Genomic DNA, 18,102 nt, shown 5'->3' on the forward strand with positions numbered 1-18,102 from the left:
ATAATAAAAGAGTAAATATTACTGATTTTTCAAAAATAAATCCAACTTTTTGGTTAACCATGAGTAATATCAACTATAAGGGCTCCTTGATAAGAATACACTAAGGTAACCTCTTACCAATATAACAAGTCATTTTGCATAAAAAAAAATAATAAATACAAATTAAATTATAAAGAAATTTGATAAATTTTAAAAATTCGAGTAAGTTTATTTTTTTTGATTTTAACTTCTAATTTTTAAAATTTTTTATTTTATTTTTCTTTTTTTTTTTGTAATAATTAACCTATAAAAATCGGTCTAAATAATTCAACATTTGTATGTTTTTTGCTTACATAATCTTTTTTTCACATTTTAATCGGCTACTGTAAGTATCTACTAGCCGTTATATTCACTTCTAAACCCTCACCTGAGATAGAATTTGGGAGGTTAAATGTACGTAACATTACCCTTGTTAGTATTATAAATAATAATGTGCAAATTACAATTTGGAGGAACTTGTATTTCCCCTTAGTTGATGACTAAAACAAATAAGCTTACAAATTACACTAAAAGTATTTGAAGATGATTTTGTAACGAAGAACGTTATTCAAAAACTTGATATTAGTTGTAGGCGTGTGCTCGTTTTCCTTTTGTGATATTTCCCCTACAAGAGTACTTAAATTTGAACTTAAAAATTCACAACGAAATACAACAACTCAATATACCCTTAGTACTCAGGGTATATCACTTAATAAAAAAGTATTCAAATGATTATAAACTTTGAAAGTTTTAACAAAAGTTTATAACTCTTTTGAAAGAACACAAGAGAGAAAGTAAAGGTAGAATAGAATTCAGAAATTGGTGTATTTTACATCCTTTTCTAAGACCCTTATTTATACTAGTTTTAGTATACTAAAGCGTCAAGGCTCACTTAATTTCCATTGATCAAACATAATGACCATCCATCAAAACCATTCAAATTAAGGTATTACTGGAGCATATTCCTCCACATATATAAAGCCATTGTAACATCAGAATTAAGATGGAACAAAAGAAGGATTTCAATGCTCATAATTTAAAAAAGACGAAAAGGCAAAAAAGCTGGTTAGAACTTAAAGCCGACTCGGCTTTTTTGTGGACTCGGTTCCTGTTTTGCCTTTTTGTCTTTCCTTTTGAACCCCTTTGGACCATGTATTTTTTATACTATTTGTCTCACTACTATTTGTAGTACTTGGTGATATTTTTTAGGATTAATATACACTAAATATCCAACAATCAGTGACATCAATAATAAAGAAAATGTTTTTGATCAGACCCTTAACCTAAATAATAAACAACATCTCATTGTCCTAACGTTATTGACGACCTCTGCATACGCCGAAAGAAATTATCCGACAAGAATTAATATAGCCAAAATGTACCCAAACCTAAGGAGTACAGTAGAAGAGATACAATAAGTATTAAAAAAATGGCAAATGAATAAGTCTATAACGTTGTCGAATGAAGAGAAGCTATGCTTAATACTTGATAGTTTATAATTACAAATGACCTGCCACTTTTACCGGTTCTCGGAATTTATTCTAATATTTCGCATTCAATTAAGTAATGTTTTCCCAAGAGGCCTACTCATTCGTGTTGATTTCGAGTTAAACGTTTGATTTCGAGTTAAACGTTTCTAGTCGGTTTAAAATTAAGTTTTTTGTCCATATTGATTTTTACATAACTGTAAATCTATTTTTAAGTCGGGTTAAATTGGTTATGTCACAAAGATGGGTGGAAATCGGATCGTTGGGTCTATTCATAGAGTAAAAATAAGGCCGCATCACATCGCATCGGCCGCGCTGCAAAGGTTTTCAAAATAACCAAACCAATATTTCCCGCGTTATGAAGGCGTAAAAAAATCGCGTTTTGGGCTGCATCAAGGGATATCTTATAGTTTCGACGGATTTTTAGGCAATATGATAACCGCATCACTCCCATTTCCATATCAGTGTTCCGTTACCGTGATCGCGACTGTTACTGTATTTTTACACTATGAATTTATTTTAAACACCTTGTAAATTAATAAATAGTCAAGTTTAAGAGTCACGATCAATATGACAAATTAGCTAAAAGACATGGACCCATTCATATGTTACTACCAATTCGATCTTCTTATTAGTTGAACCTAATTAGTAAAATAAAATGAAATATTAATTTGATCATCTTTTGAGTTAGTCTTGGGTAATTTTTGACAATTTCTACAAGTAGTAGTTGCTAAAGAACAATCAGCTATGATGTTTCTCAAGGTAGAAAATTTCTACAATTATAAAACAATTCACCAAGTTGGACTCAAAGTAAGCTATATAAACTGTAACAAATCTTCCCATATTCATAAACAACCCACAAAAAACAAAAAAAAACAGACAACACAAAAAACCTTTATGCACACCCAAATGGCTACTAATTTAAGGCCTGCTCTTTTTTGTGTTCTAGCATTGCTTCCACTACTCACAAATGTAGTGGCCAACTCCTACGTGTACTCGCCGTACTACTCGTCTTCATCGTACGACTATAAATCTCCTTCTCCATATTACTCACCCCCGTTATACGATAAATCTCCATCATACAGTTATAAATCTCCTTCTCCATACTACTCACCCCCATTATATGACTACAAATCCCCTACTCCATACTACTCACCTCTATCATACGATAAGTCTCCATCATACAGCTACAAATCTCCTTCTCCATACTACTCACCCCCATCATATGATTACAAATCCCCATCTCTATACTATTCGCCTCCATCATACACTAAATCTCCATCGTACAGCTACAAATCTCCTCTTTACTACTCACCTCCATCATACGACTATAAATCTCCATCTCCATACTACTCACCTCCATCATACGACTATAAATCTCCATCATACAGCTATAAATCTCCTTCTCCATACTACTCACCTCCATCATACGACTATAAATCTCCATCATACAGCTATAAATCTCCATCTCCATACTACTCACCTCCATCATACGACTATAAATCTCCATCATACAGCTATAAATCTCCTTCTCCATACTACTCACCTCCATCATACGACTATAAATCTCCATCATACAGCTATAAATCTCCATCTCCATACTACTCACCTCCATCATACGACTATAAATCTCCATCATACAGCTATAAATCTCCTTCTCCATACTACTCACCCCCATCATATGACTATAAATCTCCATCTCCATACTATAAGTCTCCTTCATATGACTACAAATCTCCATCATATGACTATAAGTCTCCATTTCCATACTACTCGCCTTCATCATATTCTTACAACTACAAATCTCCATTACCATACTACTCACCTCCATCCGACTATAAATCCCCATCTCCATACTACTCACCTCCGTACTCCTACAAGTCTCCACCATACTAAAATTTGCAAACTACTACATTACCATGACTCACTATTATTCCCATATGACTACAAGTCTCTTTTGTACCACAAAAAATGTATTATACTTCAATAAAATGCTTCCACACACAATTGTTAATTCTTGTAATTTATGTTGCTTATACGTGTATTTAAAAACTCCAATAAACTGATGTAATAAATTTGTTTTGCATGAATTTATAATAAAATCAAATATAAGTTGGTTAAAATTTTATCATTGATTTAATTACTACAACTAGTTTTCAATTTTTTCTATTTACGACAGAGTTGCTTTATGTTTCATATGGATTCTAACTTAAATACTAAGGGTATCAATTTTGCTATATACACACTTGTCATCGACTAGATTCATTTTGAATTCAATTGACATTTAAGATGTTTCTCCGATCACAAAGTGAAATATTGCAGCTACAATGTTTGTTAGTTATGCGTTGTTAGAAACATGAGATGGGTTTATGAAGTTCACATATGCTTGATTTGTGAAGAAGAGACATAAAACCTGAGTGAAAATGTTTGTTACTACATCGGCCAATTTGTTTTAAATGAAATTAGGTCTACTTAGCTTTCTTTTCTTAGTCGATTTTAATTGGTTGGGAGTTTTATAAAACTATCTTCATAAATTCATCAATCAGAAATCAGAATTTACATTTTGTATTTTATGTATGTATAAGAAAAAATCATTATCAAGTAAATTTTTCCTAATTTGTCTGAATATAACTATTTTCATAGCATTAACTTTTTACAAATGTATAATAATATACAATTAAAGAAATTAAGGGACATTGCAATATATAAATATAAATACTTTAAAATTCAAGAGAATTCAACTATTAAAATGTAAAGGAAGTATCAAACCCACCATTAGCTCAGTGTACTTTGCTTGATGCAAAGTAACTAGACTTGTTAATATTGTATGTGATCTAACATTGACCTAAAAATCAACCAAGTATTGATGGGTTATGATTTACTGATTAAATAAGTCAAAATATCAAGTCAAACTAAATGATAAACCAAAACCGTACATTTAGCACATTTTTCAAATTTGTCAATATTTTTCCGGTTCCACGCATCATGTTTCGATTGAGACCCAATATATTTCTAATAAGTTTTTGTATTTGAGCTTATAAAAGTTCTTTTAAGCCCTAAAAGATATATTGATCTAATTTTTAATATTTTTAGAAATTTTGTTAGTGGTACGAAATCTTTTGAATTCGATTGTACAAATTCGAGTAAATATTAAGTCGAATCTATTTTGAACTTCTCATTCTAGTATTAGATATTAGCTCATCTTGTATGAGATCGTCTCACCATGAGACGAACCCATATATTAGCCCATTTCTTTATTTGATCATTTTAAAATCGTAAGTGATCATTTTAAGGTTATAAGTAATCACTCTAAAACTATAAAAAATGATTTTCTTAAAATTATAAGGGATTACTCTAACATTATAAGTAATCACTTTAAGACAGAAAATAAGTATTGTGTCAGCCTACTAAAAATGATCTCTGAGACCGTCTCATTTAAAAATGAGCGATAGATTTAAGTCTTAATTTTTAAACTCGGGTCAGACACCATACCAGCCCGAGTTCTACCCGGAACCTTGAAGTCCGAATTTTTTCCGGACAAACCACGAATCCAACCAATTGCACAATTTTCCAATTCCTTTCTGAGAGACTCTTCCTCCACCATCATTAGGTCGCCGGCGCAATATTCAGGCAGCGCCGCCCATAATCGGAGCAGCTAACTGCTAACAATCAGCACGACTTTCGACTCTCACTTCTTCACCTTCTCTGTATTTTAAACTATTTTCGAGGTAACTCCTGCACTCCATCTATATACGTTTCTTCAATTGTTAGAATTATTTACATAAATAATTATATATTATTCTTCAATTAGATTTTTTTTTTTTCGGGGGGGGGGGGGGGGGGGGGGGGGGGGGGGGTTGGGGGAGAGGGGGGGGATTCCATAAAATCGGGGGGAAGAGACGAGAGAGGAAAGAAGGAAAAAAATTGTTGGAATACCAGAAAACTGCAAAACAGATGTTGGTATGAAGAACATTGAGAAAGAAAACAAAGGATTATTGAAACCCTGAAAACAATTTGATTTGTTATTGTTGAAACTTGTTGTTTGGGTAGAATTGCATAGCCTTTTGGCTGTAAATGAAATATCAAGGCTGAATAATCTATCTTGAATTCCACAAGGATCAGTGGTAAATAAGTGCCATGATTGGGTGAAAACACAAAACCTGAAAATTAAGGAATTAATTCAAAACAATGAAAATCAATCCAATTAATTAAAACGATGAGAGTTAATGAGATTCACCCAATGTGGCTCCATCTTCCCTAGGCCTGATATGTGTTGTTGATGGATGAAAAAGAGGAGTTATTGAAGAAATGAATTGACGTCTACAAATACAATGGAGGTTCTGGCTAGAGTTTAGGATTACAATTGAGAGATAAAGTAAATGCTTAGAGTAAGATTAGTATAGCTCCAAGTGTATTGAGGATTATTCATAGATCTAATCCCTAAATACAAGTACATTAGACTTAAAATAAAAGATAGAGCAAAACCCAACTCCCAAGCTGGCTTTCTGGTGGCCAATCTAGAATGCCTACTCAGCTTTTTGCTGCTACCTCAATACTGTACTTCCAAAACCCTAAAGCCGACTCGAGTTGAAGGACACTTGAAGGAACTTCTACCTCCTAAACTTCCACTCTTGCTTCCCTTCAACTAATGCTCCTTTTGACTTCTCAAGCCATTCCTCATATATAGCCAACATAAACTGGACACTTAGATTTGATGCTCTCAGTCACCAACTCAAAGGCATATATAACACTTTTTTGGCAAGTAGTACTTTATTGTCGTGTGTGGTTATTGGTATTAAATGGTGAAGATGAGAATGAATTTTTATGTTAATTGATAAAATGTGCTATTTTATTCCCATGATAATGAGCTCTCATCATCAATTTTTTTTCATTACAAATTTGCTTTACCATCTAATACCTCCACATTTCCATGTTGTAATTGATGGACATGAATTTTGTAAAGAAAAAATATGATTGGGTTAGGAAAAACGTAATTGTAAACTTTGTCAAGTAATTTTTCTAACTAATTCATATTATATCTTCATTACCTTTCCCTTAATATAAGGGAAATATAATATAGATAATCAAAGGGGCATTATATATAATGAAGAGGCACAAAGTTATGCACATATGTGTGTAAATCAACTAAGACGCAGAACGAAAAGCACCAAACAACCCAAGTTATCCCTAAAACTCCCAGTGAACTACACTACAAGATTTAGCTAAGTATCACACTATTAACGATCATCTTCGTTGTAGTAGCTTTCTTTTCACAATATAACTGCTTTTGCTGTCTCCATATGACATAAATTATCTAATCCAACAATCAGAAAAAGCATAACCTTTTTGCTGTACTTTTCTTTTATCACTTGACTTCTTGAAAACTTGTATTTTCCAGCTTTAATATCAAGAAACTGAAGACTTTGGATTTAATCTCAATTGCATTTTCAAAAAAATGAACATAGTTGAATGACTGTTTCCTTTCTCGAAAACAACTTTAATTTTTCACAACTTATTGAAGAAATTATATTATACTCATTGCTGCATTATGTTTTTATTAATTTTGATTTTTTACTATGGAATTGTTTCTTTCTTAGTCCATTTAGTCATATTATTGGGATTCATTTTCTTACTAATGCAACTATATATTAGATACATCTATATAGAACACCTAAAGTGAAACAACTAACGTTTATTCACTATCAGTGTGTTGCTCATTGATGATATGTGGTTATTGTTATCTCTCTGATGACTTTTATGTTTGGATATGACAAATTGGAATCATCAGTTACAATGGCAGGCCGAAATCCAGGTCCACCATTGCCGATGAAGAACTTACCACGTGGCAGAGTTCCATTTATGCCTCATGAAGTTCCATTTGGTCGAAACCTGGGTCCAATGCCTCACCCTGCACTTATTGAGGAAATGAGGGAGAGAGAGCGGGAATCTCAGTTTGGAATGGCCCCTAGACCACGTCCCCCTCATCCTGCAATCCTTGAGGATCGTCTAGCAATTCAGCTTCAAGAAATTCAAGCCTTACTAGTTGATAACCAGAAGGCAGCTGCTACACATGTTGCTTTGAAGCAGGAGTTGGAAGCTCAGCGTTTTGAGTTGCAACGTATGACTCATTATGCTGATACATTTCACATGGAGAAGGATAAAGAGATGAGGGAATTGCTCGAGAGGTCTGCTAAATTGGAGACGGATCTTCAAGCAGCGGACGCAATGAAGGGCGAACTAATGCGGGTTCAAGCAGATATTAAGGAGCTTTCTGCTGCTAGGCACGATCTGATGGCTCGAATCCAAGCAATGAACCAGGATTTGGCTAGAGCATCTTCTGATTTACAGCAAGTTCCCGCGTTAAAAGCTGAAATTGAGCTCATGAGACAGGAAGTTGACAACGCTAAGTAAGAGGAGAATTCGAGTCATAGAGTCATTTAAAATGCTTTATTTACTTTGTCTTGAATGCTAGTTTCCAATCTCTTTTTTTCAAATTTATGTTTTAAACCTTGCAGGGCTGCTATTGAGTATGAGAAGAAAGTTTATGCTGATAGTTATGAGCAAGGGCAACAGATGCAGAGCAATTTGGTCTCAATGGCCAGAGAACTAGAGAAGCTTCGCGCGGAAGTTGCTAATGCAGAGAAGAGAGCTCGTGCTGCCGCTGCGGTTGGCAATCCTGGTATGATTATTTTGCAGGCTTTCTCATTTTTTTAGCGTTGCTTTCTGGCGTTTTGCGCATTTCGAAAGGGGCTTGCTGCCGCTGCAGTTGGCATTCCTTGTTTCTTAATCCTGAATCCTGATTCCTCTCTAATTATACTTGGTTAATTTTTTTGCAGCTGCGGCTGGTTATAATACTAATTATGGCACACCTGAAACTGGATATGCTGGAAATCCGTACCCTACTGGCTATGGTGTAAACCCGGTAAGTTCTCTTGTGAAGTTTTCTGTGCTGGCGTGCTTCTTGTTTGATGAGTCCGATTTTTATTATGTTATGATTTTAACTCATTTTTTACATTAATTATTATAGTCTAGTTTTTACATTAACTTATAATCCTAAATAATGAAGTAAATGTTGTTTATTCATTTTCAAATACTCCTTTATTCATAATCTCATATTACACCATTTCTCATGGGAACATAAATAAGGAGAGTGTGTTTTTTTCAAACTTGTTCATGGGAAGATAATCCAAAATAATTAAGAAAATGATGAAATTTTATAGAAACTTAGCTGAATTAATTAAGAATTTAAAACTTTATTTTATTCTTAGTTATAATTCCATTGTTTTGCCTTTCACAATTTGTTGTGAGAGACGCATTAGATATATATGGGCTAAATTGCCCAATTAATACAGATTAAAAGAAAATAAGAATGCGGGCGTCTTGTTTTGAGGTCGTCTCTTTGAGAGACGGTCTCTCACAAGAGTAGCTATTTACCTTTTATGCGTTATACGCAATGAAAGAAATGGCAAATATGACAATAAAATTGTAAAAAAGACTAGTAACACCCTTCAGAGATCTAATATAGATATTGCTGATCTAATTTACAGATGCAGGCTGGTATGGAGAATTATCCTCAGTATGGGCCTGGACATGGCAATTGGAGTGCATATAACATGCAACATGGTCAGGGTCATAGATGAAGTTGCATCTTGATCAATGAAGATCTTGGGGTTTTATGCATTAGTGTAGTGAACTGTAGACTCTTCATTTACCTAGCTAAATAGCCGATCGAGGTCGTATTCCTTGATACTTAGACATGGTTTGGATACTTGCACAATTCATTTCAGACCAAAATCTTATATTCGGACTCTTGGAAATTTACCGATCGTTCGCTTGTTAAATAGATTTCAACAATCTATAGTCTATTTTGTTCTATTACTGTGTTGTCTAGTGGTTGCTATCAACAATCTTATATCATTTGGGTTATGTAGATAAAAGAATTCCAAAGCTCCCAGTTATATACATCTGTTACAATAGTGTAAAATTGTGTTAATTGGTTGTGATTGCGGTAACGGAACGGTGATACAGTAAAAAGAGATGGGTTATCGTATCGCCTAAATATCGGTCAAAACCATAAAATATCCCTTGATATGGCCTAAAATGCGGATTTTTTTACACCTTTACAACCCGAGGAATATCGTTTCGTTTGTTTTGAAAATTTTTACAACGCGGATGATGAGATGTGATGCGGTCTTATTTTACGCTAAATTTGTCACTCTTATAGTTAAAAGTAGGATAAATTCAGCTCAATTTTGATGAATGCGTTGATAACAAAAATAAACTTGGTTCCTAAAGATATGTTTTCACGAATAATACAGCCCCAAGAATAATGATTTTGATGAATAAACAAAATATGCAAGTAAAAGATGAAACCTCTAAGCTCGATTTCTCATGTCAATGAATATCTGTTCCAATATTAAACTCTTAAAATCCAAAATTTTCACCATCTTCTACCCAAAGAACACCTTAGCGTAACTCTCAATAATCACCTCATCCGCATCAATGGGCACCTTGCGAATGATATCGATCATCCATCTGGCCTTTGATGCACTACCTTGTGACATATCATCAGGAGGTCGTTGTTCCAATACCCACTGAATTATGTCTTGCCAGCTATGAAGCTGGCGACTAACTGTGAACGCAACATGCCCCTCAATGAAAAGCTGTGAAAGTACAACGACATTCAAGAAGGTGATCGACGCCTCATACAATAGGAGATGGAAGGGATGTGTCGCATTGGGCCATCTCTCAACCAACTTCGTGACCAAAGTTTGATCAACACGGGCATAAGTGACTTGATGAAAATCGTTTAGTTTGCCATCTCTCAATAATAATGTTGACAACACAATGTGAAAATATTAGACTTTAAGCTTCGAAAGATTAATTAGAGCATATTAGACTTCATGCATAATATATTTACATATACAATATATATAATCTATGTGATAATGTAAGTAGATATATACAATATATATAGATAATACATATACAATAAATATAATCGATGTATAATGTAAGCGATATAGAAATACACAATATATGTTAGATTTCATATATAATATACAAACATATATATAATACATATAATATACAACATCACAACAAATTGAATATGATGTAAATGATTTACGTAGACAATAATCGCGATCTACATTGGTTGTTGATAGTGGTGGTTGCAAGTGTAATCAAGTTCATCAAAAATTCTTTTGGCTTTAATTTATGTGAAAAAGATTTATGATAACATATTTACTTTAGTGTCAAATATGATAATTGATTTATTGTTCTTGTTATGAGAGCAATTCATAAGCTTAGTAATAATGTTGTTACAATTTAAAGAGCTACTTGGTAACACTTTTGAAACTCAAGTTGGGTTTTAGCCAAGCTGAACTCAAAATTCCCCGCAAACTAAGCTGAGTAGCCCTAGTCCTCGAGCGTAACCTAGACTGAGCACCCGTGAGCGAGAATGTAAGTATGCATATATCCAATGGCTCATTCGATTTGATTCATCATATGCATGAGACATTTCAATTTTTTTGGCATATACAACTTCATCACTTACCGAAGAAATAACGTCCAACCAAATTGGCCAATGCCAAACAAAACAATACCTATCTAAGACAAAACATGCCATATAAGCTGCAAAAAACATTCATCGCTTGTACTAGCAACGAAACTTAGTATCCTCTAGCAACATGTAGACATTTCATTTCAATACAATTTCATGGAAATTATCCCCAAACAAGTCACTCTTATCCGTTGTGAACGAGAAATTACTCATTCATTTCCACAAGCTAAGCTGAGCCGCCCACTCCCTCGAGCTTGAGCAGGGTTTGGAACCTCTGAGTGAGATTTTATATGTGCATAGTTCCAGAGATTCTTGCTATTCACTTCATCATAAACATACATTTTGAAGATTACCTTAAAGAAAATGTCTACATACAAGTCTTTCTTCTCCCTTGTGATCTATACGACAGTTGATCATGCATCTTGATAGTCATGATTAATAAGTGATGATTCATGAATATGTTTCCTGGGGAAGATCTTGCATCCTTACTTAATTTCACCAACATTTGAGATTCCCGGCAATTGTCAAACAGAGGAGCTTATGATGTATTAGCTAGGGTACACCGTTAAGTTATAATCTCAACTGAAGTAAATAGTAACTAGAGGATAAATGAACAACCCCCTCCTCCTCCTCAATATACATCTGATATTTTGATTTGATGAAGAAACTTGGTTGATTCTGCTTGCAGCAATTACTCAAGTATTTTACTATCAAAGCTACAAGGACTGTTTAACACCAGCTTTATGAAATGAAACCCCCTCAAAATACATGGCTCTACAAGTAAGTAGGTGATTATCGTGTGTGTGTGTATAGGCTTTCAAGATCCTTGAATATTCATGAAACTGGTGTTCCTTTCAAAAAATTTGCTTTTATCTATGCAGTTTTCTCCTTGCTAACAAACCTGGAGAGGGGAAGTTTTTCATTCATAAACTTGGGAAGGTAATATCAAAAAAGAAACGTTCATTTGTCCTTGTATTGATATCAAATTGAAACAAGGGACAGAGTGTGCAAGGAGAACTCATCACACTTTTATAAATTGACAGGAAAAACAAGACCTTGCTGAAAGAATAATGGTCACACGCCTTCATCTATATGGAAAGTGGATTAAGGTGCTTTTTTATCTCCTCTTTCTATTCATGTTTTTACATACACGTAGATTTCCAGTGGGATGACATTAGCGATTGGCGGCCAGCTCAACCTAGACTCTTTGGAATGTAGGCCCCTCTCCGACCGGTTATTTAGCTTAAGTCCTGTACCCAATTTGTGATGTATGTTCCAAGCCGAGTGTTAGTTACTCATCGATGGCTCCCACCTATACCAGCCCAACCTGGACTCATTGGACTGTAGGCCCCTCTCAGACCATTTATCTAGCATAGGTCATGTGCGTGATTTGTGATGTATGTTCCAAGCTGAGTCTAAGTTACTCATCGATGTCGCCCACTTACACCAGCCCCACCTGGACTCATTCGACTGTAGGCCCCTCTCAGACCGCTTATCTAGCTTAGGTTATGTGCCCAATTTGTGATGTATGTTCCAAGCCGAGTCTTGGTTACTCATCGATGTCGCCCACCTATACCAGCCCTCGTGCCACTTACAAGTTCAAGTCTGACTGAATTGTGTTGGGATGTATTCTATAACATGTGTGTCTTTCTGTCCTGTTGTAGAAATGTGACCATGCTGAAATATATCAGTACATATCAGACAAAAACTTGGAGCTGATGCGCGAAAAGCTTCTAGAGGCCATTGTATGACCTTCAGACGACAGCACGGAAAAGATCGGAAATTCCATCTTGCTGATGCAAATAATGCATTAATTCTTTGATGTTGTTTTACTTAATTTAGGTGTGAAGCTTTTCGATTTTCTTTGATGTGAATCTTTTCGATTTTCTTTGCATTTGATGACAACAAACACATACATAACAACCGAGATCAAATAATAATCTAAATAACATTTGACACCTTTGCATATTCTCTTTCAAATCGTTGTGTGATACCGATTGAGTTTAGCCTTTAAGTGGAGGCCCAGGTAGAGTTCGACTTACACTCTAAAACCATGTATACATGCGCAGGAGGATTTCATGACCTAGAAGAAGTCAAAGCCTTCAAAGAAGTCTGTATTATTACTTTTTTGAATAAGTAAACTACCTTGTTTTGAAATCATAATTCTCTTGAGCTTCTAGGGTTCTATACCCTAAGAAATTTCTTAAAATATCTTCTTTGCCCCTTGAGGCACAACATTAATTCTTTAATGGAAATACAGAAGAGGACTATAAACATTGATTCTCTTTAGCCACCACTAACAAAAATTCGAGTTCATAGTTGAAAGGGGGAAAAATTACCGTAAATAATATAAACTTTTATAGATTTTCTTATAATAATACGAATATTTGATTAACCATGTAATACCAACTTAGGGGGTATTTATCTAGAATAATACTAACTTTTGTTTATAGCAGGCCATTTGAAAAAGATATAAAGCTAAATTAATGGTTAAACAGAAATTGGTATTATTCTAGGAACACACCCCTAAGTTGGTGTATTCATGGTTAATGAAAAATTGGTATTATTGGAGAAAAATCAATAAAAATTTATAATTACTCACAGTAATTTTTTCATTCAAAGAGCCTTTAAATACCACTTAAGACCTTACATCCACCATAAACTCTTGATTATAGTTTCTCCATTCCTTAAAGATGTTCTATTTATTGTTTCCATAGAAAATCTTTATATTTATATCACAAATTTTGAACAAAAATAACCTTATTCATCCTCATTTTAATATTTTAATAATGCTTATGATTCCTACACATCTTCCACTAACTTCATTTTAATATTTTTATATTCTTTATGGTCTCCACATGTTTTCCGTTAACTTTATAAAAATATTTTTTTATTAGTACTGGTCTCTATAATTTTTACACTAACTTTCTTTTAATATTTTTTTAATATGTTTTTACTTTTCTTCCATCAAACTTATTATTCAATAAAATAGTATATCTATTATCTAAAATATTCAATTTTTCTTGATTCCCGTTAACATTTCTTATGGGAACTTCATTAAGGTTCTTTGAACCAGGGTCATACCACTTCTCTACCTATGTAATCAACTTAGGCATTAGAAATCACAATCTTTAAATATCGCCACCCTCTTCATTTTATCGCCACTGTAACACCCGAATTTCCTCCCTTCCTTCACGATTTCTGGTTTCGTTTAAGGGGTTGGAAATTCAGAGGTGTTATAGATTCCTGAATTTCCAACCCCTTAAACGAAACCAGAAATCATGAAGGAAGGGAGGAAATTCGGGTGTTACAGCTACCCCTATTTTAATGAATTTACGAATTTGCCTGTAGACTTAAAATTTCTTATATATACTCCAACCTCACTAAATAACACCCTTATCACTCTTAAAACATTAAATTACAACATAAAATTCGTGGATCAAAAGCTAAGAAATTCAAACCGCAAACAAATAATCGAGGTAATTTTCATTCGAATTTAATTAATTGTAAAAAAAAAAAAAAATTTTTTTTTAAAGTGAGTCGCGTGCGACTGAGCCACGGCCGAGTCGCGGGTTTTGTGCGACTGACCCGCGGCCAAGTCGCATGCGACTCACTATTTTTTTAAAATAATATATATAATATTATTATTATTTTTTTTATTTTTGTTATTATTATTATTATTGTTATTATTATTATTATTATTATTATTATTATTATTATTATTATTATTATTATTATTATTATTATTGTTATTATTATTATTGTTATTATTGTTGTTGTTATTATTATAATTATTATTGTTATTATTGTTGATGTTATTATTTGTTTTATTATTATTGGTTTTTTTTTAAATGTTATTATTATTATTATTAGTATTGTTTTTTAATTTATTTTTTTAAATATTATTATTATTATTATTATTATTATTATTATTATTATTATTATTATTATTATTATTATTATTGTTAACTTTTTATTTTCCTTTTAAATATTATTTTTATTGTTGATATTGTTGTGATTATTGTTATTGTTAGTAACACCCACGAATGACACAGTCGCCTCATGCGACTACCCTCCATCTCTTCTCTCCTTATTGATTGCTTAACATTATATATCTGATTCATACTAGCAAAAAAACCAGGAAAATTTTCTCTAATTGAAGTGATGATAAAGGCAGGTTGCATGCCGGTTGCACTAGGCTCTCGTATGTGCTGCCGAATATCTATATTCAACCTATTTGCCCTTACATGACCATCTTTGTACACTAAGAATCGGTGTTTATGTCTACCTTTTTCCCCAGGACACACCCTCACCGTCCAAGGTCTTTCTCCTGGTTTACGACTACTTGCTACAATCATAAATTTACACCGACATGTTCTACTTTTAGAACCAGGTCGGGCAGCATTATCTAGCTTATGCAAATCACCCTTAATATTACCATAGCGGTGACATCTTAAATACAAACTGACTTTAGAACGTTCTTTTTTTTTGTTTATAAGAAGCACGTATAAATTGAAAACCAATTCTTATTGCTATATCATCGGCCCAACTATGTAATTTATCTACGGAATCAAATTCTCTATCTGTATCAAATCTACCAGAGTAATCTACATTGTCCCCTAATTTTTAAAAGTCCTACAAATATAAAATATGAAATAAACGATACATTGGGTTAATAAAACATTATACAAACAAACATTAATAATAAAAATATTCAATATTAAATAAAAAATAATTTACTTTAATTGTAACAACCCAACTTACTGTTGACTGGGTAAACAGGGTCATCACTGGATTCGTTTCCCAAGAAATCGAAATCACACTTCCAAAACTCAAGCAAAGGAGTCACGAGCTCTTCAACGTGACTAACGCAGCTAAATCCCAAAACCAACATCTAACTAATACACAAGATAATCATACAATTCTCTACAAGTCCGATATAACCAGCACAACCAAAACAAATTTACATTTATCCAAAATTCCTAATACAAATTTATAATTCCTAAGTACTCAGCTCAATTTACATCCTTGAAACTCTATTCAATCACCGCTAACCCATTGTTCCCGACCGGTTCCGATCTGTAATCAAACTAAAAGATGGAAACAACAGAGGGTCAAATTAAACTGAATGAGAAGTAACAATCCAAAACAATAAACACAATAGTTTCCAAATAAGGGTTTAAAAGCAACATCAGTTTGCTAGATCTATGTGCGCATAGGGAGTCTAGTTGAGAGGAACATCCATAGCTCTAAGGCTATGTCACTCTCGGGTGAAGCTAGTCAATATCTCAATGACAATTCGCTTCAAACAGGGAGCAGGGAACAATGTTCCTGAACTCCGTCAATGACCAGCTCGCAAGCCCGATCCATTGACCATATCATAGTATCAACATAAGCATTCACAACAACATTTGTCTCAACAATTTACAATTTCAAAAGAGCTTTAGTAAAAAGTTTATGTTCAAGAATGTAGTCTGATCAGACCCTTTAAGGGACTGCTACTACTCACCGACGATGTCGCTTCAAGGTAACGAATCCAGCTATCAACTAGAAGGGTTCTTCGATGATATCGTCTCCTGGAGCATAACATGATCACAACATCACTAGAGAGCGTTTGATACTACTATACTAACATGTAACTTATTACATCTCCTCCTAAGACCGCAGCTTAACCAAGAGTTACGCTAGCATTCTAATCTTTAAAATCTCATAGTCGATTCAAGAATATCAATTACCCAATACTTTCTTATAAACAACCATGTTCCACTAATTTCGTAAATTCAATGTCCATCCATCTCATACTTACATATCAAGATTCACAAGGATTTAAGGTTACACCAAGACCCTTAATTTATTAGAATGTATTTGATTAAACACAAAGGTCATTGTTCTTCCTGCAATCAATAAGTCTCAACAGAATCTAATACTTCATCCAAAAATATTTAATTATCCAATTAATTTCCGTATCTCTTTATCCCAAATTAGAAATCTCGTAATGGTTTTAGGACACCTCTTACTAAAATAGGCATAACTCACTCATACGGAAACCGAATTAGACGATTTAAGTGGCTACGCGACCATTACTCAGAGCTCTACTATTCTTATTAAGACACTAAAACCCAGAAACAATTAGAACGATCCCAAAATAGCCAAAACAGAAGGTTCATTATGGATTTTCAGGACAGCCTGCTAGTATTTCACTATTTTGAACATAACTCTCATATAAACTCATTTTGGATCGATTCAAGAGCCCACGTGATCGCGACTCGAAGCTCTACAAATCTCATGAAGACACCAAAACCCCAAAACGACTCTAACTATTTCAAAAACAGCAACACAAATTCGGACAGAACAAAACGGAACCTCATTGTCGATCTTTATGACAGTCTAATAGTATTTTGGACATAACTTCCTCATACAAACTCATCTCGGGGTGATTCAAGTGCCCACACGACTGCGAATCAAAGTTCTACAAATCTCAAGAAGACATAAGAACCCAAAAACAATCAGAACCCTCCCAAAAATAGCCAAAACAGAAAGTTCAGTTTTGAAACTGAAATTTCAAAATCCACAATACCAAGTTTTATACTAGAAATCAAATAACCCAAATAACCAATACTAATCAACACTAGCAAGAACCCAATTACTAATTAAACCCATAAACTCTAATTAAATTCAAGTTGATGCTTAAATTTGATTTAAAAACCCCAAATTGAATCCACAAATACCAAACTACTTTAAAACATTCAATTAATACTTAAATAGAATAGTTTGTGGATTACCTCAATCACCATTGAAGGACCTTTCAACTTAAGGTAAGATTGTAGGTGGTTGTTGTGCTGGTGGTGGACCAAGGGAAGGAGTGGTGGCACTAGGGACAACCGACTGTTGTGAGGGTACACGCGGCCTGCTCTGTTGCTTGGAAGAGACCACGCAGCCCCTGCTGCTCGTGATTGTTCGTGGGGGAGGGCTGTGCGGCTGGTGGTGCGCAGGAGTGAGGGGAGAGAGAAAAGGAAAGAGTAGAGGACGAAG

At 34.0% G+C, this 18,102-nt stretch overlaps 2 protein-coding genes, 1 long non-coding RNA gene and 1 pseudogene across 4 annotated transcripts; 3 read left to right on the forward strand and 1 right to left on the reverse strand.

The window, feature by feature from the left end:
• Window positions 1-1,748: 1,748 nt before the first annotated feature.
• LOC130818648 (extensin-2-like) lies at window positions 1,749-3,401 on the forward strand. Its single transcript, XM_057684808.1, has 3 exons — window positions 1,749-1,828; window positions 1,933-2,000; window positions 2,455-3,401. The coding sequence occupies exons 1-3, from the start codon at window positions 1,749-1,751 to the stop codon at window positions 3,399-3,401; spliced, it is 1,095 nt and encodes a 364-aa protein (XP_057540791.1).
• A 1,577-nt stretch (window positions 3,402-4,978) lies between these two features.
• On the forward strand, window positions 4,979-9,467 carry LOC130817423 (protein FLX-like 1). Of its 2 annotated transcripts, none has more exons than XM_057683118.1 (5): window positions 4,979-5,233; window positions 7,306-7,912; window positions 8,021-8,184; window positions 8,342-8,427; window positions 9,053-9,467. In XM_057683118.1, exons 2-5 carry the CDS (start codon window positions 7,332-7,334, stop codon window positions 9,143-9,145), a joined length of 924 nt encoding a protein of 307 aa, XP_057539101.1. In that variant the 5' UTR covers window positions 4,979-5,233; window positions 7,306-7,331; the 3' UTR covers window positions 9,146-9,467. The 2 variants fall into 2 exon arrangements, with proteins under 2 accessions (XP_057539101.1, XP_057539100.1); XM_057683117.1 differs by having other exon boundaries at window positions 4,980-5,233; window positions 7,294-7,912.
• Window positions 9,468-10,626: 1,159 nt separating this feature from the next.
• LOC130818649 (chaperonin-like RbcX protein 2, chloroplastic) lies at window positions 10,627-12,884 on the forward strand (annotated as a pseudogene).
• Window positions 12,885-15,674: 2,790 nt separating this feature from the next.
• LOC130817424 (uncharacterized) lies at window positions 15,675-18,102 on the reverse strand. The gene is made up of 3 exons (XR_009043782.1): window positions 17,853-18,102; window positions 16,580-16,646; window positions 15,675-16,160 (listed from the first exon to the last, which is right to left on the reverse strand). It is a non-coding gene; the product is annotated as an uncharacterized LOC130817424 (long non-coding RNA).

The sequence above is a fragment of the Amaranthus tricolor genome, chromosome 7, assembly GCF_026212465.1.
Source record: "Amaranthus tricolor cultivar Red isolate AtriRed21 chromosome 7, ASM2621246v1, whole genome shotgun sequence".
Classification (NCBI taxonomy): domain Eukaryota; kingdom Viridiplantae; phylum Streptophyta; class Magnoliopsida; order Caryophyllales; family Amaranthaceae; genus Amaranthus; species Amaranthus tricolor.